This window comes from Mustela lutreola, chromosome 4, assembly GCF_030435805.1.
Source record: "Mustela lutreola isolate mMusLut2 chromosome 4, mMusLut2.pri, whole genome shotgun sequence".
In the NCBI taxonomy this organism is placed as follows: Eukaryota; Metazoa; Chordata; class Mammalia; order Carnivora; family Mustelidae; genus Mustela; species Mustela lutreola.
In genome coordinates, this window is record NC_081293.1 from 27,525,001 (window position 1) to 27,543,781 (window position 18,781).

The 18,781-nt window shown below is 37.2% G+C and overlaps 1 protein-coding gene across 2 annotated transcripts in view; it reads right to left on the minus strand.

Annotated features, from left to right (window-relative positions):
* Positions 1-18,781, minus strand: part of SLF2 (SMC5-SMC6 complex localization factor 2) — a 48,122-nt gene that overhangs the window by 14,686 nt on the left and 14,655 nt on the right. For both annotated transcript variants that reach the window (XM_059169175.1, XM_059169174.1), the window contains exons 7-13: positions 16,223-16,345; positions 15,677-15,844; positions 14,413-14,515; positions 7,964-8,039; positions 7,030-7,171; positions 1,250-1,352; positions 451-627 (exon numbers count right to left, since the gene is read on the minus strand). In XM_059169175.1, coding sequence (XP_059025158.1) covers positions 451-627; positions 1,250-1,352; positions 7,030-7,171; positions 7,964-8,039; positions 14,413-14,515; positions 15,677-15,844; positions 16,223-16,345 — 892 coding nt within the window. The remainder of the gene's footprint in view (positions 1-450; positions 628-1,249; positions 1,353-7,029; positions 7,172-7,963; positions 8,040-14,412; positions 14,516-15,676; positions 15,845-16,222; positions 16,346-18,781) is intronic.

Sequence of the window (18,781 nt, forward strand, 5' to 3'; positions counted from 1 at the left end):
AAACACATTTTTTTTTCCAGTTTTAAAGAAGATTCAGTTATCATAAATTTAATACAGTTCCAACAAAAGTAAGTCCCTTCTCCGTTTATTTTTCATCTGCCAGAGATATTTTTTTAAAATTAAAAAAAATTTTTTTTAAAGATTCCATCCATTTATTTGCGAGAGAGAGAGAGACAGACAGACAGACAGACATTAAGAGGGAAGGAGGTCAGAGGGAGATGTAGACTCCCTATGGAGCCGAGAGCCCAACTCGGGACTCAATCCTGGGACTCCAGGATCATGATCTGAGCCAAGGCAAGTCACTCAACCAACTGAGCCACCCAGGTGCCCTGCCAGAGATCTTAACTGAGCTTAGAAACTATTAATTCCATATGTACTATGAAAGTCAAATTGTGACGGTATACAAAAAACCAACACTAACACCAATATAACAGCTTTAAGTATGGTTACCTTTGTGTTCCAATCTCTAATGTTTTTCATCAGATTTATCAGGAGGCTTTGAAAGTCCACTAGAGGAATCTGTTTCAGCTGTTTCTCCAAACTCATTTTAAACAACATTAATATCAGCAACATTATTTCACGATCCTGGTAACCTTCTGGATGTATAGATGTACACAAGCCTAGAAACTGTGACAGAAGTACAGCGACAAAACAACTTAAGGAGATATATTTTATTTGGAGAGTTTAAATTATAAAAGCTTTCTGATAAAGAATATAAAAGAAAACTTATAGAAAACAAAACATCAGATGTTTAGAAAAAAGAAGGCAAGAAATACTTGTGTTAATAGTTAAATCAGGTGACACAATAAGTATTTTCTTCTCCAATTTTCATTTTTGAGATTTTTTTTTAACGGTTCAGTATCATTGACTTGATTCAGCCACTAAAAAGTTTTAACACTGTTACTAATTCTTAATCACTAAGTTACAAGTAATAACTTTTTTCTCTTCATACATTCAAATTCTAAAAAAAAGTACTGGTTCTAAAAAATAATTGGTTTCTAAAATCTTCTTGGGAAAGGTATCCTAGAACTATATTAACCTATAAAGTCCCTTTCACTCTTAATATTAAAACAAACAAACAAAAAAAACCCCAGCAAAAACAACATTTAATACAAATAATACTGCTAACAAATTTCAAAGATTAGAAATCACCTGGTAAAACACTAGTGATTTTGTTTTAAAACCACTAACCACAAAACTAAATGGTTCCAGTTCTGTGATAAAGACATAAAGAAGAGATTTTCCCTACCTTAACCACATTTAAAATGTTGGTTTCAGGAAGAGTTGAAAAAATTGGCTTACAAGATGAATCTTCACTTCCTTCCCCACCCAATGTCACCTGTGTTTCAGAACTATTGAAAAGAGAATAAAGCAATGTGAAATTAGGCACAAAATAATTATTTTAAGAAACACTGAACAAAAAGGTTTTGTTGAGGCATAATTTACATATAATAAAAGGAATATACCCATTTTAAGTTTTGATAAATATATATGTAGTAGTGTAACTGCCAACAGAATAAAGAAGTAGCAGAACATTTTCATTACCTACAGAAGTCCCTTCATGCTAGATCGAAGTCACTTTGCTATCTCCTACTCCAGGTAAACACTAATCTGAATTTCTATCTCTATGCATTAGTTTTCCCTTGAACAGCTACTTTTTATCAAGGCACTATCCTCATTGTTCTTGGTGTTAGAGAACTATGTAGAAGGTGGCTCTGGCTATAAAAGAACTCATAATAAAGGTCTCATGAATAGACAGGAATACAAAACAATTCTTTTTAAAAATTTAAAATTAACATATAATATATTATTAGCCCCAGGGGTACAGGTCTGTGAATCGCCAGGTTTACACTTCCTAGTACTCACCATAGCCCATACCTTCCCCAATGTCCATAACCCAACCACCCTCTCCCTACCCCCACCTCGGCAACCCTCAGTTTGTTTTGTGAGATTAAGAATCTCTTATGGTTTGTCTCCCTCCCAATCCCATCTTGTTTCATTTATTCCTTTCCTACCCCCAAAACCCCCATGTTGCCTCTTAACTTCCTCATATTAGGGAGATCATATCATAATTGTCTTTCTCTGATTGACTTATTTCACTAAGCATAATACCCTCTAGTTCCATCCACGTCCGTCATCGCAAATGGCAAGATTTCATTCCTTTTGATGGCTACATGGTATTCCATTGTATATATATACACCACATCTTTATCCATTCATCTGTTGATGGACATCTAGGTTCTTTCCATAGTTTGGCTATTGTGGACATTGCTGCTATAAACATTCAGGTGCACTTGCCCCTTCAGATCACTACATTTGTATCTTTAGGGTAAATACCCAGTAGTGCGATTACTGGGTCGTAGGGTAGTTCTATTCAAAGAAACAATTCTAAGCACCACAGTTCTGGTTGTGGCAATCAGTGAGGTTCATGGAGGAGGAGACACATCAATTTGGCCTTCAAGAGACATTTTCTTGGTTAATTTTTTGAATTAATAATACCTTCATATGGTTAAAGAACTAAAAAACTTCAAAAGGTATCAAGGCACAGTATACTGTGAAGAACTGTCTTCAGTCTAAGGCCTTTTGTCACCCATTTCCCCTCCCCATAATCACTACTAGTTTTAGTCCTTCCTTCCACAGGCATTTTATGTATATACAAATAATTATGTATTTATTTGCCCCCCCCCTTTAATTTAAATGGCAGCACACTATATACTGTTGTGTACCTCTCTTTATTTCACTTAATATGTCTTCTATTTCCGTAAGTATGTATGAAAAGCTTTCTTAGTTTTTAAAGTCTCTGCTTGGTAGTCCTGTGTGTCTTCTTAGCTGTAAACCTCAGGCAAACTACTTAACCTTTCTGTGCCTGACTCGCCTGTAAAATGGGACCAAGAATACTATCTAATAGTTGTAGTGACCATTAAATGAAGTGCTATATGATAAGCACTTAGAACTATGCCTGGTACATAGTAAGCAATACGTAACCATTAGTAGTTGTGATGATGATGATCATCGTACCATGATTTATTAATCTGTTCCATACAGACAAGACTATCTTGCTCTTTTTAAAAAAGATTTATTTGAGAGCAAGCAAGAGTGACCACAAGTGGGGGTGGGGATGGTGGTAGCAGAGAGAAAAGCAGGCTTCCTGCTGAGCAGGGAGCCCCATGCATGACCCCATCCCAGACCACAGGATTATGAGCTGAAGGCAGAAGCTTAACTGACTGAGCCCCCCAGGCTCCCTGGGGGAGCTTCAGTGAGAGACAGAGGTAACATTCTGGTGAGCAGCCACTGAGGGTGGAGGTGAGGGATGAATACGAGGAAGAGCCAATGCAATGATGACTCCTATGGAGGAACCGCAAGCAGATCAATTTGGTTAAAACAAAAGGGACAAAAAAATAGAAAATAAGCCAAATTGTAAAGTCTTAAATACATGGTGTAAAGGCCTGAGAACATAGGAGAAAGAAGTTCAAGGCTATGTTTCATAAAAGGAATCCTACAAGTGAAAACAATAAATATCTTGGAGGTAGAAAGCCCCTGGAGAAATGGAGATCTTTTTGCCAGGGTTGGCATGAAAAGAGGATCTGAATTAGAGTAACACCGGTAATAAAAAAGGAAAAATAGCTGGGACATAAGCAGAGGAACTAGAACACAGGGATGTGAGAACTGATGGAATGCAGGAGAGAAAGAGGTTAGTTGTGACTCAGATTTTAAGTCTGTACATCTAACAGAGAAATGGTCAAGAAAAGAACTGTTCTCCTGTCCTTCAGCATCTTACTCTCCCTACCTGAATATTTAAGAGCTTTCAAACATTTCACACACCCCAACAAAAATGGTTAAGTTGCACGTGAGTCTTAAGTGAAGAGAGTTGTGGTCATATCTCAGCAGGATTCAGTCTTGTACTCATGTTGCTTAAACAAGCATTTCATCATGGTTCACTCATCCCTTCACCAGCTCCTCCTTGCTTTCCTGTGCTTATCAGTGCTTACCACTATGCAGCAACGGTGACATCAGCCACCACCCCACTGTAGTCAACAAACCTAACTGAGGCCAACTCTTCAACTGGTAAGTAACCAATTAAAAAAAACTATTTTGCTAAATATCATTTGTATGTATTATGTCTTAATGCATTCATTATAATCTTTATTTCACTATGTCCATTACAGTATTTGCTTGCAACACTGAAGAAACACTCAAATCTATTGCATACAACATACATTACCACCTGTTACTGATTTCATTAAAGCTTAAATAATAAAATAATTGGAATTTTAACTTCTCAATATAGGTGGTTTCAATATCTTAGTAATGTTTGGGGGAAATGGTTGTTTTTTTTGGATTGGCTGAGAAAGCATTCTTTTCCCTAGGGATAGAACATAGTCTTTATCTGAAAATTAGCTAGTCAACATATTTTTAGATACAGATTACATCTGAGCAAGAAGGGATCCTGTATGGATGGAAAGAGAACTAGAGAGGTAAGTTTGGCAATAACAAGAATTTACCTTTTTCTCAGAAGTGAAGATGAGTATATTTTCATATTTAAGAACCATTTTTATTTCTGTGATCAGTTTATTCCTGTGTCCATTTTTCTAATAGGTTACTGATCTTTTTATTAATTTGAAACTAAACTTTTATCTGTAACTAGAATTGTTTCGTTCATACATACATGCATGAATATGAAAAATTCATATAAATATAGATCTCCCTCCCACTCCCTTTTGAGGTTTTTCTTTTGACTGTGTATAGTGATTACTGTCATGGCAAATTATTTTGGCCAAATAAGTTAATTTTCTTCTTAAGGGTTTTGAGTGTTAGGCTCATAGAAAAAATCATTTCCCCTTTTTTAAGATTATAAAAACCTGCTGGTTTCTTCTATTATTTTTACGGTTTCATTGTATACATTTAAATCTTTGCTCTATCAGTTTGAGGTATGGATGCAAAATTTGTTTTCAGATAGCTACCCAGTTTTCCAAATAATGGATAATATGAGATACTTAATATCCTACTCTTTCATTTATGGAAATAGCATCTTTAACATTCATGAAGCATTTATATGTATTTGGTTCTATTTTGGACTTTTTTTTTTCTACTGACAGAGCCTTGCACTTTGCATTTGTCTTGTACTATTATCTGCTAAGGCCAGTCCTACCTCCTAACTCTTCTTTCTCAAAGCTTTTCTGGTTGTTATTTTTTTCCATATGACTTTAGAATCACTTATATAGTATCAACTCTCCCCTTTCCTATAAAATATCCCATTGGCATTTCTTATTCAAATATCATTAAGTTTATGGTTTAACGTCAGGAGCTCTAATCTATTTATATTATAAAGTTGAATCTTCCTGAGAGCATGGTACGCTCTTTCATTTATTTAGGTCTTCTATTTTGTCTCTTAGTAATGTTTATACACACACAAATACACACACTCTCTCTCTCTCTTTCTGTCTCTTCTATGTAAGTTTATTCCTAGGTATTTCATGTATTTTTCTTGCTGTTGTAAATGAAGTCTTTTCTTCCAGTTTATCTTTTTTTTTTTAAGATTTTATTTTTTTAATTTTTAAATGTAATCTCTATCCCTAAGGTAGGGCTCAAACTCATGACCCTGAGATCAAGAATAATATGCTCTACCAACAGAGCCAGGCAGGTACCCCTTCGATTTATCTTTTAGACTAGCTATACTTCATATATCTGAAGGTTATTAATTTCTCTTTTTAAACTTTGTACCCCAGCATCCATACCAACTTCTCTATTATTTTTTTTAAAGATATATATATATATTTATTTATTTATCTATTTGACAAACAGAGATCACGAGTAGGCAGAGGCAGGCAGAGAAAGGGGAGGAAGCAGACTCCTTGCTGAGCAGAAAGCTTGATGCGGTGCTTGATCCCAAGACCCTGAGATCATGACCTGAGCCGAAGGCAGAGGCTTTAACCCACTGAGTCACCCAGGCACTCTGCTCTCTGTTTTTTATTTTTATTTTATTTTATTTATTTTTTTTTTTAAAGATTTTATTTATTTATTTGACAGAGAGAGATCACAAGTAGGCAGAGAGGCAGGCAGAGAGAGAGAGGAGAAAGCAGGCTCCCCGCTGAGCAGAGAGCCCGATGCGGGACCCGATCCCAGGACCCTGGGATCATGACCCGAGCCGAAGGCAGCGGCTCAACCCACTGAGCCACCCAGGCGCCCCTGCTCTCTGTTTTTTAAAGATAGATTTATTTTACAGCAAGAGAGCAAGAGAAAGAGAGACAGCAAGGGAGCAGATCAGTGGGAGGAGGGGCAGTGGGAGGAGGAGGAGGAGAGAGAGACTCTTAAGCAGACTCCTCACTGAGTGCAGAGCCTGATATGGAGCTTGATTCCAGAACCCTGAGATCACGGCCTGAGCCAAAACCCAAAGTTGGTGACCCTACTGACTAAGCCACCCAGGCGCCCCCCTCCTCCTTTAAAATAGGCTCCGTGTCTAATGTGAGGCTTGAATTCACAACCCTGACATCAAGTCACATGCTCTACTGACTGAGACAGCTAGGTGCCCTATACCAATTTCTCTTGTTTCTTTTATTTGTTACAGCACTTCAGCTGACTCTTAGGCTTCTTTGCATACATTAACATACTTCTGCAAATAATGAAACTTCCACCAACTCATATCCAGTTTTTATATCTATTTTTCTCTCTTATCTAACTGCTTTGGCCAGCATTGCCAACAGAATAATGCCAAATAATGCCAACAAATAATGTCAAATAAGCAAATAATGTCAGATAATGACAAATAATAACAGAATAATGTCAAATAATGTTTTATTTTTAAAAAATTAAAAAATTTTAAATATTTCTATTTCATCCCTGTTAATAAACTTGATGACTTTCAGATTAAGACATATGTTAGGAATGTATCTAATTCAAGATCCATTTCAACTTTGAGAGATTTTAAAAACCAAGAGTGGGTACTGAAGTTATCAAATGAATATTACTGTTATCACATTAAAATTATTTAAAATAATGTTTTTGGGATTTAATTATGAAAATAAAACTTACACTAGACTGTCTTCATTAAAGTCTGGCTGAAGATTCTCCAGAGGAAACAAAGATCTGAAATCAATTCCCATATTGAAAAACACAGCTGCTATATCAGATAATGATGGGATCCAGGGCCAAACTGGTGAATCGCTGAAGGTATCTAGTTAACAGAAGAAATGATTTTATCCCAAATCCCAGGTTCACAAACACACAATTGCAAGTGACAGTCTGCATGTGAAACATGGATTATTACGATGATTTTACAGAAATGATATGTTGACAATATAGTTATTTAGAATGATCATATAGGAATTAGAGATTTTCAAGTAAATATGAAGGCAACGACATTTATGAAAGTATCTGAGAGTGATGATGAATAAAAGCATGTAACTCATGAGGTAATACACTTTGAAAAGACTGACAATAACAATGGTAAAATACCAAACTACTCCTAACACAGAAGATTTTACCATCTTTAGTGCCCATACAATCCCAATCCTCAAAACAAGTGAAAGATGAAAATCACAATGCTCGTTTCATTTTAAGGGATCTCAAAAGTAATAAAACAATTGTTACATTTTTGTAGTAGATACTTTCAATCTCCTCAGTGCACAATCAGTACAATACTTGCACATCAATAAGCCAGTTAAAATTAATTGGCTAAATAAGTAACAAACTTGTAACTATTTCCATTTACCCAGGACAGTAACCCATGAGTTGGTAAATATCAGGTTAGGGCTATCACTTGCAAGATCTTATACCCTTTTCTCAATGCGACTAGAAAACTGCAGATACTGAATGGAGTTTCTTATCATTATTAAAGATTTCAGATCACAAAAAAAATAACTTTTTGTTCTGTATTTCTGAATATCGTAAATGTTTAGCAATACAAGAGACTGTACATAGCAACTTGTAATTCACACTGCTAATCAGAGTAAATCTATATACTCACCATTTCTAATTGTTATTTCCATCAATGTACTTAAAATCTGCACAGACACAATACAGTCTGTATGAACCGACATCATCTGCCAAAGTAGACAAGAATATTAAAAAAGAAGAAAAAAAAAAAAGAAAATGAGCATTTACTACTTGCCAGGCATATATAAAGGTGTTTTATAGATTTTCTTGAATATGTATTTTTTATGCATTCCATTTTATTTTATTTAAAAAAATTTTTTTTTAAAGATTTTATTTATTTATCAGAGAGAGAGAGGGAGAGAGAGTGAGCACAGGCAGACAGAATGGCAGGCACAGGCAGAGGGAGAAGCAGGCACCCCGCTGAGCAAGGAGCCCAATGTGGGACTCGATCCCAGGATGCTGGGATCATGACCCGAGCCGAAGGCAGCAGCTTAACCAACTGAGCCACCCAGGCGTCCCTATATGCATTCCATTTTAATATTTACAATAACCTTATGAAGTAGCCATACACTACACATTAGCAGACAGGCTCAGAGAGATTAAGATACCCAACATAATACATGAGGAGTTAGAACTTAAAATTCAGGTCTGATTCTAAAATCAGGGCCCTTTCCATTCTAATTCTGTTTAATTCCATTCCATTCTGTTTTTACAACTTTCATTTATATTAGACAAATATAACAACTGAAAACTATTAAAAAATACCTTTCTAGTTCATCTGTGCAATGAAATCCGAAAACCATAAAGAAAAAGGCTAACTGATCACAGGCAAAAATCAAACCACACACTAATAAAAATATGCAAAATAATGTATCAATAAACCATTTATTTATGATTAATAAATTAATCATGATTTATTTATTTATGATTTATTTATTTGTGATTTTTATTTATTTGTCAGGGAGAGAGAGAGCAAGCACAAGCAGGGGGAGTAGCTGGCAGAAAGAGAAGCAGGCTCTGAGCTGAGCAGAGAACTGGATTTGGAACTCAATCCCGGGACCCCAGGATCATGACCTGAGCTGAAGGCAGACACCCAATCCACTAAGCCACCCAGGCATCCCTATCAATATACTTTTAAAAAAGAATGTTCAATATCACTAGTAATCAAAGAAATGCAAAGAGAAGTGACAAGCTGTCATTAACTTGTTAAGAGAAGCTTGACTTTTGGCGCCTAGGTGGCTCAGTCTTAAAATCTTAAAAAAAAAAAAAAAAAAAGAGAAGCTTGACTTTAAGATTGTTAATGATCAAGAACACTGATAACAGCCAGTGGTCGTAAGAGTACTAAGAAAGAGTATAATTTGATAAAATTTAAAAAGTAATTTGGTAGTATTTATGCAAAGTTATTGTCCTTTTTACAGTTAGTCTTTTTACATACAGAAATTTGTATGCACAGGCATATAATTAATATAACTGTATAAAATGAATTTTGGGGGAACAAAATCTCAAGTTTAAAAAATATTTTAAAAAATAAAAAATAGGGGCGCTTGGATGGTTTAGTTTATTAAGCATCTGTCTTTGGCTCGGGTCGTGGTCTTGGGGTCCTGGAATCGAGCCCATCAGGCTCCCTGTTCAGTGGGGAGTCTGCTTCTCCCTCTCCCTCTGCAACTCCCCCTGCTGTGCTTGCTCATATACTCACTCTCAAATAAATAAATAAAATCTTAAAAAAATATATAAATAAAAAATTAAAAATTTTTAAAAGAATCATATGATGGGCACCTGGGTGGCGGCTCAGTCTGTTAAGCATATGACTCTTGATTTTGGCTCAGGTCATGTTCTCAGAGCTGTGAGATCAAGCCCTGTGTCAGGCTCCCCGCTCAGCACAAGTTTGCTGGAGATTCTCCCTCTCCCCCTGCTTGCACTTGCATGCACGCTCTCTAATAAATAAATCTTTAAAAAAAAGAGAATCATATGACAGGCTGAAGGTAATTTTAAAGTGGTTTTGCAGGGGAAAACATTTGTTTCCCTTTTGCTTTGGAGCTGTAGATTGATTATAGTAAATTTAAATCTAAAGTGTAAGGGAGGATTGATTTTTCTCTTGCAGCTCAGCCATTTGGTGAAGTTTGGGTTTTTCTCCCTCTTTCTGGGCTGTTCAGTTCTTGCCAGGCTACTTTGTAGCAAGTTGTGTCCTGAGCATCACCTCCCACCAGACCCCAAAGATCTAGGAGGAGCCTCGGTCTGTCACTAGGCTTCCAATGGATTCGCCAGAGCAGCTTTATCCAACCTGGGCTCCGGGATCATCTCAGACACCCAATGAAGAGGATTCCCAGGAAAGCTCAGGTGCCTCTCAAACGATCTCCGAAGTATTAACCAAGAACCTTGGCAAATTGACCCTAGACTCCAGTATCGTCCTCCCTTCCCCTCTGCCACAGTATCCGTCTCAGCAGCCAGGCAGAGAGAGGAAACCACAGGGGCTGGTGGAGCGTATCCTCAGCAGCAGTGGGAGGAGGACTGGGGTGAGGACCTTGTTAACAGCCGGGAAGGAAAGGATGGCAAGGATGACTCGAATGATTCAGTACCAGCACTACCTAAGCCCGGGGTCTCAGCTTCAAAAAGATCTACAGCAGAAGGAAACGAAGGGTGAAAGAAGAGTGGAAAGATTCAGATGTCGCTGTCATTATTGCCTGTATCACGAAGATCTTGCTGAGGACACCAGCATGGAGAATAATTATGACGTGGAGCCAATGTAAACAGACTTTTATTCTTGAACTATTTCTTTCTGCTAGTGATTTTAGGATCATTTTGCAGCAGCTTGGAGGGCTGCTCTATGTTAGGGCAAACTAATACTTTGATAATCTGTGATATTACAAGGGGTTTATTTTAATATCTTTTTTTTTTTTACCGTGATGCCAGGAATTTGTGAGGAATCCTGTAGTTTGCATTTGGATGACTTCAGTATACTTGCACCTTTTGATTTGACCTAAGGAAGCACTAATAGGTTTTGAATGTTGCCTGTGTGTTTGAGAGAGCTGAAGTCATTAAGATAAGATATATATCAAAAATTGGAAGCCAAGTAACTTGTGCAGAAGGAATACAAGAAAACTCTGGGTGGTTTGGTAAGCAAAATTAGGGTGGGTATATATGCTAGATTTTCTGGTTTTCTGACATTGTAATAAAATTTTTTTGTTGTGCTCTTTCAGTTTCAGTAGGAAGTGTGTGTGTAAAGGATCTTAATAGAGTTATTTGAATAAAAAAAATAAAGTGTAAGGGAGAATAACACAAACTCTGTTTCAATCAGGCATATTTGTATCATTGTATGTTTGTACTCGCATCATTTGTGTGTTTGTGCCATTTTCAAAATCAGCCTGTGTCAAAAACTCAGGTCTAACGTTTGTGTTATGTTTTGCCACTAGGGGGCAGCACCATTCAAGGACATGCTGGAAACAGAACAAATTTGGTAACAATCATTTTTAGGCAGTAATAAATTCTAAGGTGGGCAACCCAGTACTTGGAGATAATTAAATAAATGTGTAAAGAGGTGTATACAACAATATCATGTCTATCAATTGAGACTGGGTTAAATAAAGCAGTATAATACGGCAATAGAATACTATAAAACCATTAAAAAAGATGACGACATATTTATACTGACATGAAAATAATTTGTTATCTGAGATAAGTCACAAAACCCATATTCTATTTATACTGTCATACAGTAATCTATGTACATGCAGAGAACAATCTCAACACTAAAATTTAATAACCCCTGGAAACTGGGATGGCATTAAGCCATTTTACTTTTAAGTTTTCACAATCAAACATGAATTGCTTTTGAAAAAGTTTTTAAAAAGTAGCAAAGTGTGCTTCTAGTTTTACACTCACAAATTCAGGAAAATGCAAATATTTTAATTACATTTTAACAATTAAATTAACAAAAATGTAGGGACCATATAGTTCATTCTTTGTTTATGGTTGAATAATATTCCTTTGTACGTGTGCATATGTGTGCATGTACATCTCTTTTATCCACCAGGGCTGCTTCCACAATTTGGTTACTGTAAATAATGCTGCAATATACACTGGGATGTACATATCCTTCTGAATTAGTGTTTTGTATTCTCTGGGTAAGAAGGGTTAAACAAAACATTAGAACCACAGTACTAAAATAAATTCTGACATACTCTCTAAAAAAGAAAAATAGTTACAAGTTGGTATATCTGTCCATTATGAAAAATGGACTTGGAATTACAAAGGAAAGATGAGACAAAGTGTTTTACACAGAAAAAGTACTAATGTATGATTATTAGCTAAATTTTTCAAATAATAAATACATAAAGTATTAAAAACCACTTAAACAAAAGTATGCGTATAGGTTACAATCAGGGTTTTAAAGACTATAATGAGGATCCACATCAACAAGATAAAAATTAATACAGATAGATGCAAAGTCTTACTTATAAGTTTAAGAAAAGAGATATTGCAGAGTTAGAGAATAACAAAGCTCTGGCATGATAGCAGATGAAGTTTGGAATTGCAGTTAACAGAAATATGTCAGTGGGTATAAGGGAGAGTCTCACTGGAAACTGCTGTTTGAAAGACCTTATATCTCAAGTTTATGTCCATTTCTGCGGGAAATGCTTTAGGAGCTAAAGGTCATTCAGAAAGATAATCAGTAAAGGAACTAGGTATTTACTGACTGGAGAAAGCTTACTACTGGGGGGAAGGTGAGGGTCATAAAGCTGTTTTAAAATAAATGAAGGACTGTTAGATGCAGCATATTCTGGGAAGCTCTAGAAAAGATAATTAGTACTACTACATAAAAACCACAGGGAGGCAAGTTTTGATTTAATTAGGACTGTTTAAAAAAAAATTTACTGGGGTCAAAGTAGCGAGCTCCTAACCACTGGAAGTAAACACTCCTGCCGCCCAGTCTGCACCGCCTGCTATTTTCTCTGCCCAGAGTGCTCTTTTACCACATAGCGGCAAGGCTAACTCCATTACTTTCTTCTCAGATCTTTACTCAGACCTCGCCTGACCAGTAAGGCCCTCATCATTAATTATCTCATATATATATATATATACATACATATACATACATACATACAATAATTTGATTTTTCGATATATATCAAAATATATATTTTTCGATAGATATATCGAAAAATCAAAAAAGCAAGTTTTTTGATACTTCTCTGTGCCTACCCTAGCCTAATACTTCTTCCTAGCACCACCATCTGACATATCTCTAAACATGCATTCACACATATACCCACTTACTCTCTCCTCTATAGTACTGGAACGTGGCTTTCATGAGATCAGAAATGTGGATTTTTTCATTACTGTTCTCTCCAGTACCTGGCAGAGCTGGCACTCAAAAAATGCCAGCAATATGAAAAAAAGGAATAAAAGGCTGTATTGGAATATCTAGTTCTTACCAAATACGAGATTGTTTGAAATGTTATCTTAAGGCCCAGAATAGAAAGTTCTTATGTTTTTCCCACTTTTCACTTCATACAATATCCATATTTTTAATAGTCATATTTTTTGTTACCACTGACACTTATAAAGTTACTATGCAGATAATATAAAAATTTAGATAATTAAGTGGTTTAAAAATTAAACATTATTGGGGAAAAGAAGTATTGGGTTGCAGATATACACACATACAAAAATGGGAAAATATTAGTATACAAGTCAAATCCTAAAAATAAATATGCAAGAGTCTCCATAAAATTGGGAGAAAATAATTTTTTAAAACCCCACAAAGCCTCCTTTCCCTCCTCTTCCCCTTCCAAAAAAGGGGTAATGTAAGAATGAGAACTCTTCTGAAACTAACCATATGGTGATCTACCAGTGGGATGAAATATCTTAGGCACAATTAACATTACTACCCTGCACACGATCTGCATTAGCATTCCCTTTATAATCTCTTCACGGGGACTCTTTTTGCCTCTTTTTTTTTTTTTATTTTTTTATTTTTTTATTTTTTTTTAAAGATTTTATTTATTTATTTATTTGACAGAGAGAGATCACAGGTAGGCAGAGAGACTGGCAGAGAGAGAGAGAGAGAGAGCGGGAAGCAGGCTCCCTGCTGAGCAGAGAGCCCGACGTGGGACTCGATCCCAGGACCCTGAGATCATGACCCGAGCCGAAGGCAGCGGCTTAACCCACTGAGCCACCCAGGCGCCCCTTTTTTTTTTTTTTTTAAAGATTTTATTTATTTATTTGACAGGCAGAGATCACAAGTAGGCAGAGAGGCAGGCAGAGAGAGAGGCGGGAAGCAGGCTCCAGAGCAGAGAGCCCAATGCAGGGCTCGATCCCAGGACCCCGAGATCACGACCTAAGCTGAAGGCAGAGGCTTAACCCACTGAGCCACCCAGGCGCCCCTTCTTTTTGCCTCATTTTAGGTGCCCATCCCACTGAAATCATGGGTTTGATGTGTTTTTTTTTTTCTTTAGTAATGTGCAAATATGGTATTTTAAGTTTGTCTTTGACTAGGAAATGCAGTAGGAAACAACTATACTCCCCAAACATTTCTCTTACCCGAAATAGCCACTTTAACACAGGTACAGGACACTGGACGTAGTGATAAGCAGAGGTAAGAAAGCCTTGTGTTGTCAAAAAAATCTGATCTGTTTTTCCTGATCTGAAAAAATAAAGTGAAATCAATGACTGTACTTTCAGGGTAAGAAACGTCTTCCACCACATCTGACATAATCAGGGAAATGAGCAAGCACACCATCCTCAGACCCTGGAGGCAGACTCTACTCCAATATGGATGGGTTACTCAAAAAGGAAATTCAAGTGATGGCCTAAAGCTGATCCACTATATTGGCCTGTCTCCAGATTTATCTGGTGAATAAATTTACATTAGCTGGCAGTGTTGAGAAGGCGCCTATTAAGTCTCAGGGCACTGTCTGCTTTTGCCAACTTGGGTCTGTAATTCTATAAAGCTCAGCACCAGAATTAATGTGATCTCTCTGGATCTGAGATATCGTGCACTGAGAGAAATTAGACCAACTTGGGCACAGTGGTACAGACTGCTAGGTGCCCATCCCAAGATCTATTCTTGGCTTTCCTGTTGGCAACCGAGTGGCTGACTTTTAGCTCTGCCTTAAATAAAAACCATTTCCCAGCCTTCCTTTAACAGGTGTGGTCATGTTGACTAAGTTCTACCCAACTAGCCATAAGTAGAAATATGTGGGATTTCTGGGAATTTGAATGTAAAGGGCTGGATGGTGGAGAAGAAAGATTATATGGTGAAACACCAGACCTGGACTTCCTACCTTCAAACTTCTTTCACATAAGAAAGAAATATACTTCTTGTTTTCTGTTTGTTTGTTTTTAAAGATTTTATTTATTTATTTGACAGACAGAGATCACAAGTAGGCAGAGAGGCAGGCAGAAAGAGAGAGGAGGAAGCAGGCTCCCTGCTGAGCAGAGAGCCTGATGCAGGGCTCGATCTCAGGACCCGGAGATCATGACCTGAGCTGAAGGCAGAGGCTTTAACCCACTGAGCCACCCAGGTGCACCTATACTTCTTGTTTTAAGCCCCTATTATTTTGACAGTTGCTGTTACTATATGCTGATCTTAATCCTAACTAATAAATGCATATGTGCCAAGCAACTATCTTACACTGCTGCCTCTAATTAAATAATAAACACAAAAAGCAATAGTAATAAGAAGGATTTGAAAACTGATAGGTCATAACAGAAGTTAACCTTTTAGAAGAGTATGGCAGTTAGATACTTTTAGGATAATTTTTATATAGGAAAAAGTAAAATGTTTTTCTGTTTTTCTACTTACTTAAGAATAAGCTTTTCTACAGCGCTCTGTCCTATAAAACCAGAGTCTCTTAAATCCAAGGTATATTGATTGAAAATTTTTCCGGAATTGAGGAAATTAAATATTTCTTCACCTGGGTGATGATCAGGAATAGCATCAATTGTAACCGAAAATTTCTTTAGAAATTCCCTGGAATAAAAAAAGTTACTGAATACCAAATAATTACATTGCATGTGATTTTAAAGCCTGGGTGCAAAGAAAACTTTTCTTAGGACCAATGTTAACCTCAGATAAGACTAGCATGAGAACATGGGTTTTGTTCCTCCCACTGTTTGCCAGTAGTTAATCCAAAGCCGCTAAATGGGTCTATGTGAAAAGAAATAATAACCAGGAGAAAAAAGATGTATCTTGGCCTTAACATTTGTCCTTGAAATCCATCATAGATGGATTAGAAAACCATCATAGATTACTCATTAAGAACATAACCATCAGTGGTTCATTTATTTCACAAGAACAAAATTAAGATATATAAACTTAGTAGGATATACATTATGAAAAATGTTATACCTGTGCTCTTCTAAGAGGCCATCCTCATCATCTGTACTGTCTTGATCTCCAATTCTGATGGGGGATTTAATGCCTCGGCCCTGCCTTATGTCTTCCTGTAGTTGCTTCTGCAGTTCATCTAGCCTGAGAATTGAAAGAATATTGCAAAAAATGGTTTACTCTAAAAACAATCTTTAGTTTGTCTAAAAGCAGCACCAAAAAAACCAAAACAACTCCCGCCGAACCCAACCTCTTATTATTAATAAGTACCTTGTTATATGACAAATTTTGTTGTACTAAAGGTCAAATTATATTTCTTTTTTTAAAAAATTAATTATTTATTTATTTGACAGACAGAGATCACAAGTAGACAGAGGCAGGCAGAGACAGAGGAGGAAGCAGGCTCCCCACTGAGCAGAGAGCCCTATGCGGGGCTTGATCCCAGGACCCTGAGACCATGATCTGAGCTGAAGGCAGAGGCTTTAACCCACTGAGCCACCCAGGTGCCCCAAATTATATCTTTCCAAACACCATGATGTATAACAGGTTTTTTACCCAGCTACCAGTATGGTATTAGAATAGTGTTCCTTCACACAGAAGACTTGAATATTTCTTTATAGCTAGGACTTCAATAATGAAATCCAAATCATTTAGAGAAAGGGGAAGGAAAAATGGCAAATAATTTGATTATCCCCTTGAATCTTTAATGCTCATTTGACTTCAAGTAGACCAACAAACTGATAATGTTAATTAGGCTTTCTAGCAGCAGTAGTCATTATCATTGTCATCATCATTATCATCACAGTACCTAACACTGAGCCCTTACTAAGGGACAGGCACTATACTGAGAACTTTATGTATTAAATATTTCAACCCTCACGAGAACCCCATGTGGTAGTTTATTATTACCCATTTTACACATGAGGAAACAGACATCAGGAATGCTAACTTGCTCAAGCTCCCAATACAAGGAGCTGGGATTCAAAGCTGGAGAATCTAGCTCTGGAGTCCTTGCTTACACTGCTTGCCAAGATTAAGTTTTTCTAACCTTATTCCTAGCTCCAGCCCCACAGTAGATGAGTATAATACAACAGTAAGTGACAAGTAAATGTACTGCTCTACCAATACAGAAAAGAATCAATAATCAGATCAAACTAGCATCTCTACCTCTGGTCTGTGCAATGTTCATTTCAAATAAACAACTTCAGATCTGACATTACAAATCACATAAATTCATGAAATGTTTAAAGAATTTTACAATAGAGACAATTTCTCTAACTTTAGAAAGGTGAGCACTTCTGACTAATTGTATCTCCTATGGTTAGCTAACTCATCTATCAAGTTTGAGACACATATGTACCAACTTCAAGTCAGTTGAGGGTTTTTTTTTTTTTTAAAGATTTTATTTACTTATTTGACAGACAGAAATCACAAGTAGGCAGAGAGGCAGGCAGAGAGAGAGAGAGGAGGAAGCAGGCCCCCCACCGAGCAGAGAGCCCGACGCGGGGCTCAATCCCAGGACCCTGAGATCATGACCTGAGCCAAACGAAGGCAGAGGCTTTAACCCACTGAGCCACCCAGATGCCCCCCCTTTTTAAAAGATTTTATTACTTATTTGAGGGAGAGAGAGCACAAGCAGGGGGACTGGCAGAGGGAAAGGGACCAGGAGACTCCCTGCTCAGAGGAGCCCAACGTGGGGGCAGATCCAATCCCAGGACCCTGAGATCATGATCTAAGCCAAAGCCAGACACTTAACCAACTGAGCCACCCTGGAGCCCCAAGTCAGTTGAGCTTTTAAGTGAAGTTCTGTGGGCTAGTTTTGAGGATATTCCTTAAATAAGGAAGATACTTTCCCCCTCATTAGCAAAAGCAGTTTACAATGAATGACACAAATTTTATGAGGTCCATTATGATCCTCAAACTTTTTGATTTCTCTGTGTGTGTTTGTGTGTGAGAGAGAGAGAGAGAGCCAGAGAGAGCCAGAGACTGAAAGAGAAACACAATTCTAAACTTCTTCGTTAAGAGTAACTTGATAGGGACGCCTGGGTGGCTCAGTTGGTTGGACGACTGCCTTCGGCTCAGGTCATGATCCTGGAGTCCCGGGATCGAGTCTCGCATCGGACTCCCAGCTCCATGGGGAGTCTGCTTCTCTCTCTGATCTTTTCCTCGTTCGTGCTCTCTCTCTCTGTCTCTCTCTCAAGTAAATAAATAAAATCTTTAAAAAAAAAAAAAAAAAGAGTAACTTGATATAGGGGTCCCTGGGGTGGTCTCTGCCTTCGGCTCAGGTCATGGTCTCAAGGTTCTGGGATTGAGCCCCATGTAGGGCTCTCTGCTCAGCAGGGAGCCTGCTTCCTTCTCTCTCTCTGTCAAATAAATAAATAAAATCTTAAAAAAAAAAAAAAAAAGAGTAACTTGATATAGAAAAAACTATGTGTTGGAATACATAAGAATGTTTAAAAAAAATTCTATGCAAACAAAAAACCCGCAAACAACTCAATTAAAAAATGGGCAAGGGGCACCTATATGGCTTAGTTGATTATGTCTGTCTTTGGCTGTGGGTCATGATCCTGGGGTCCTGGG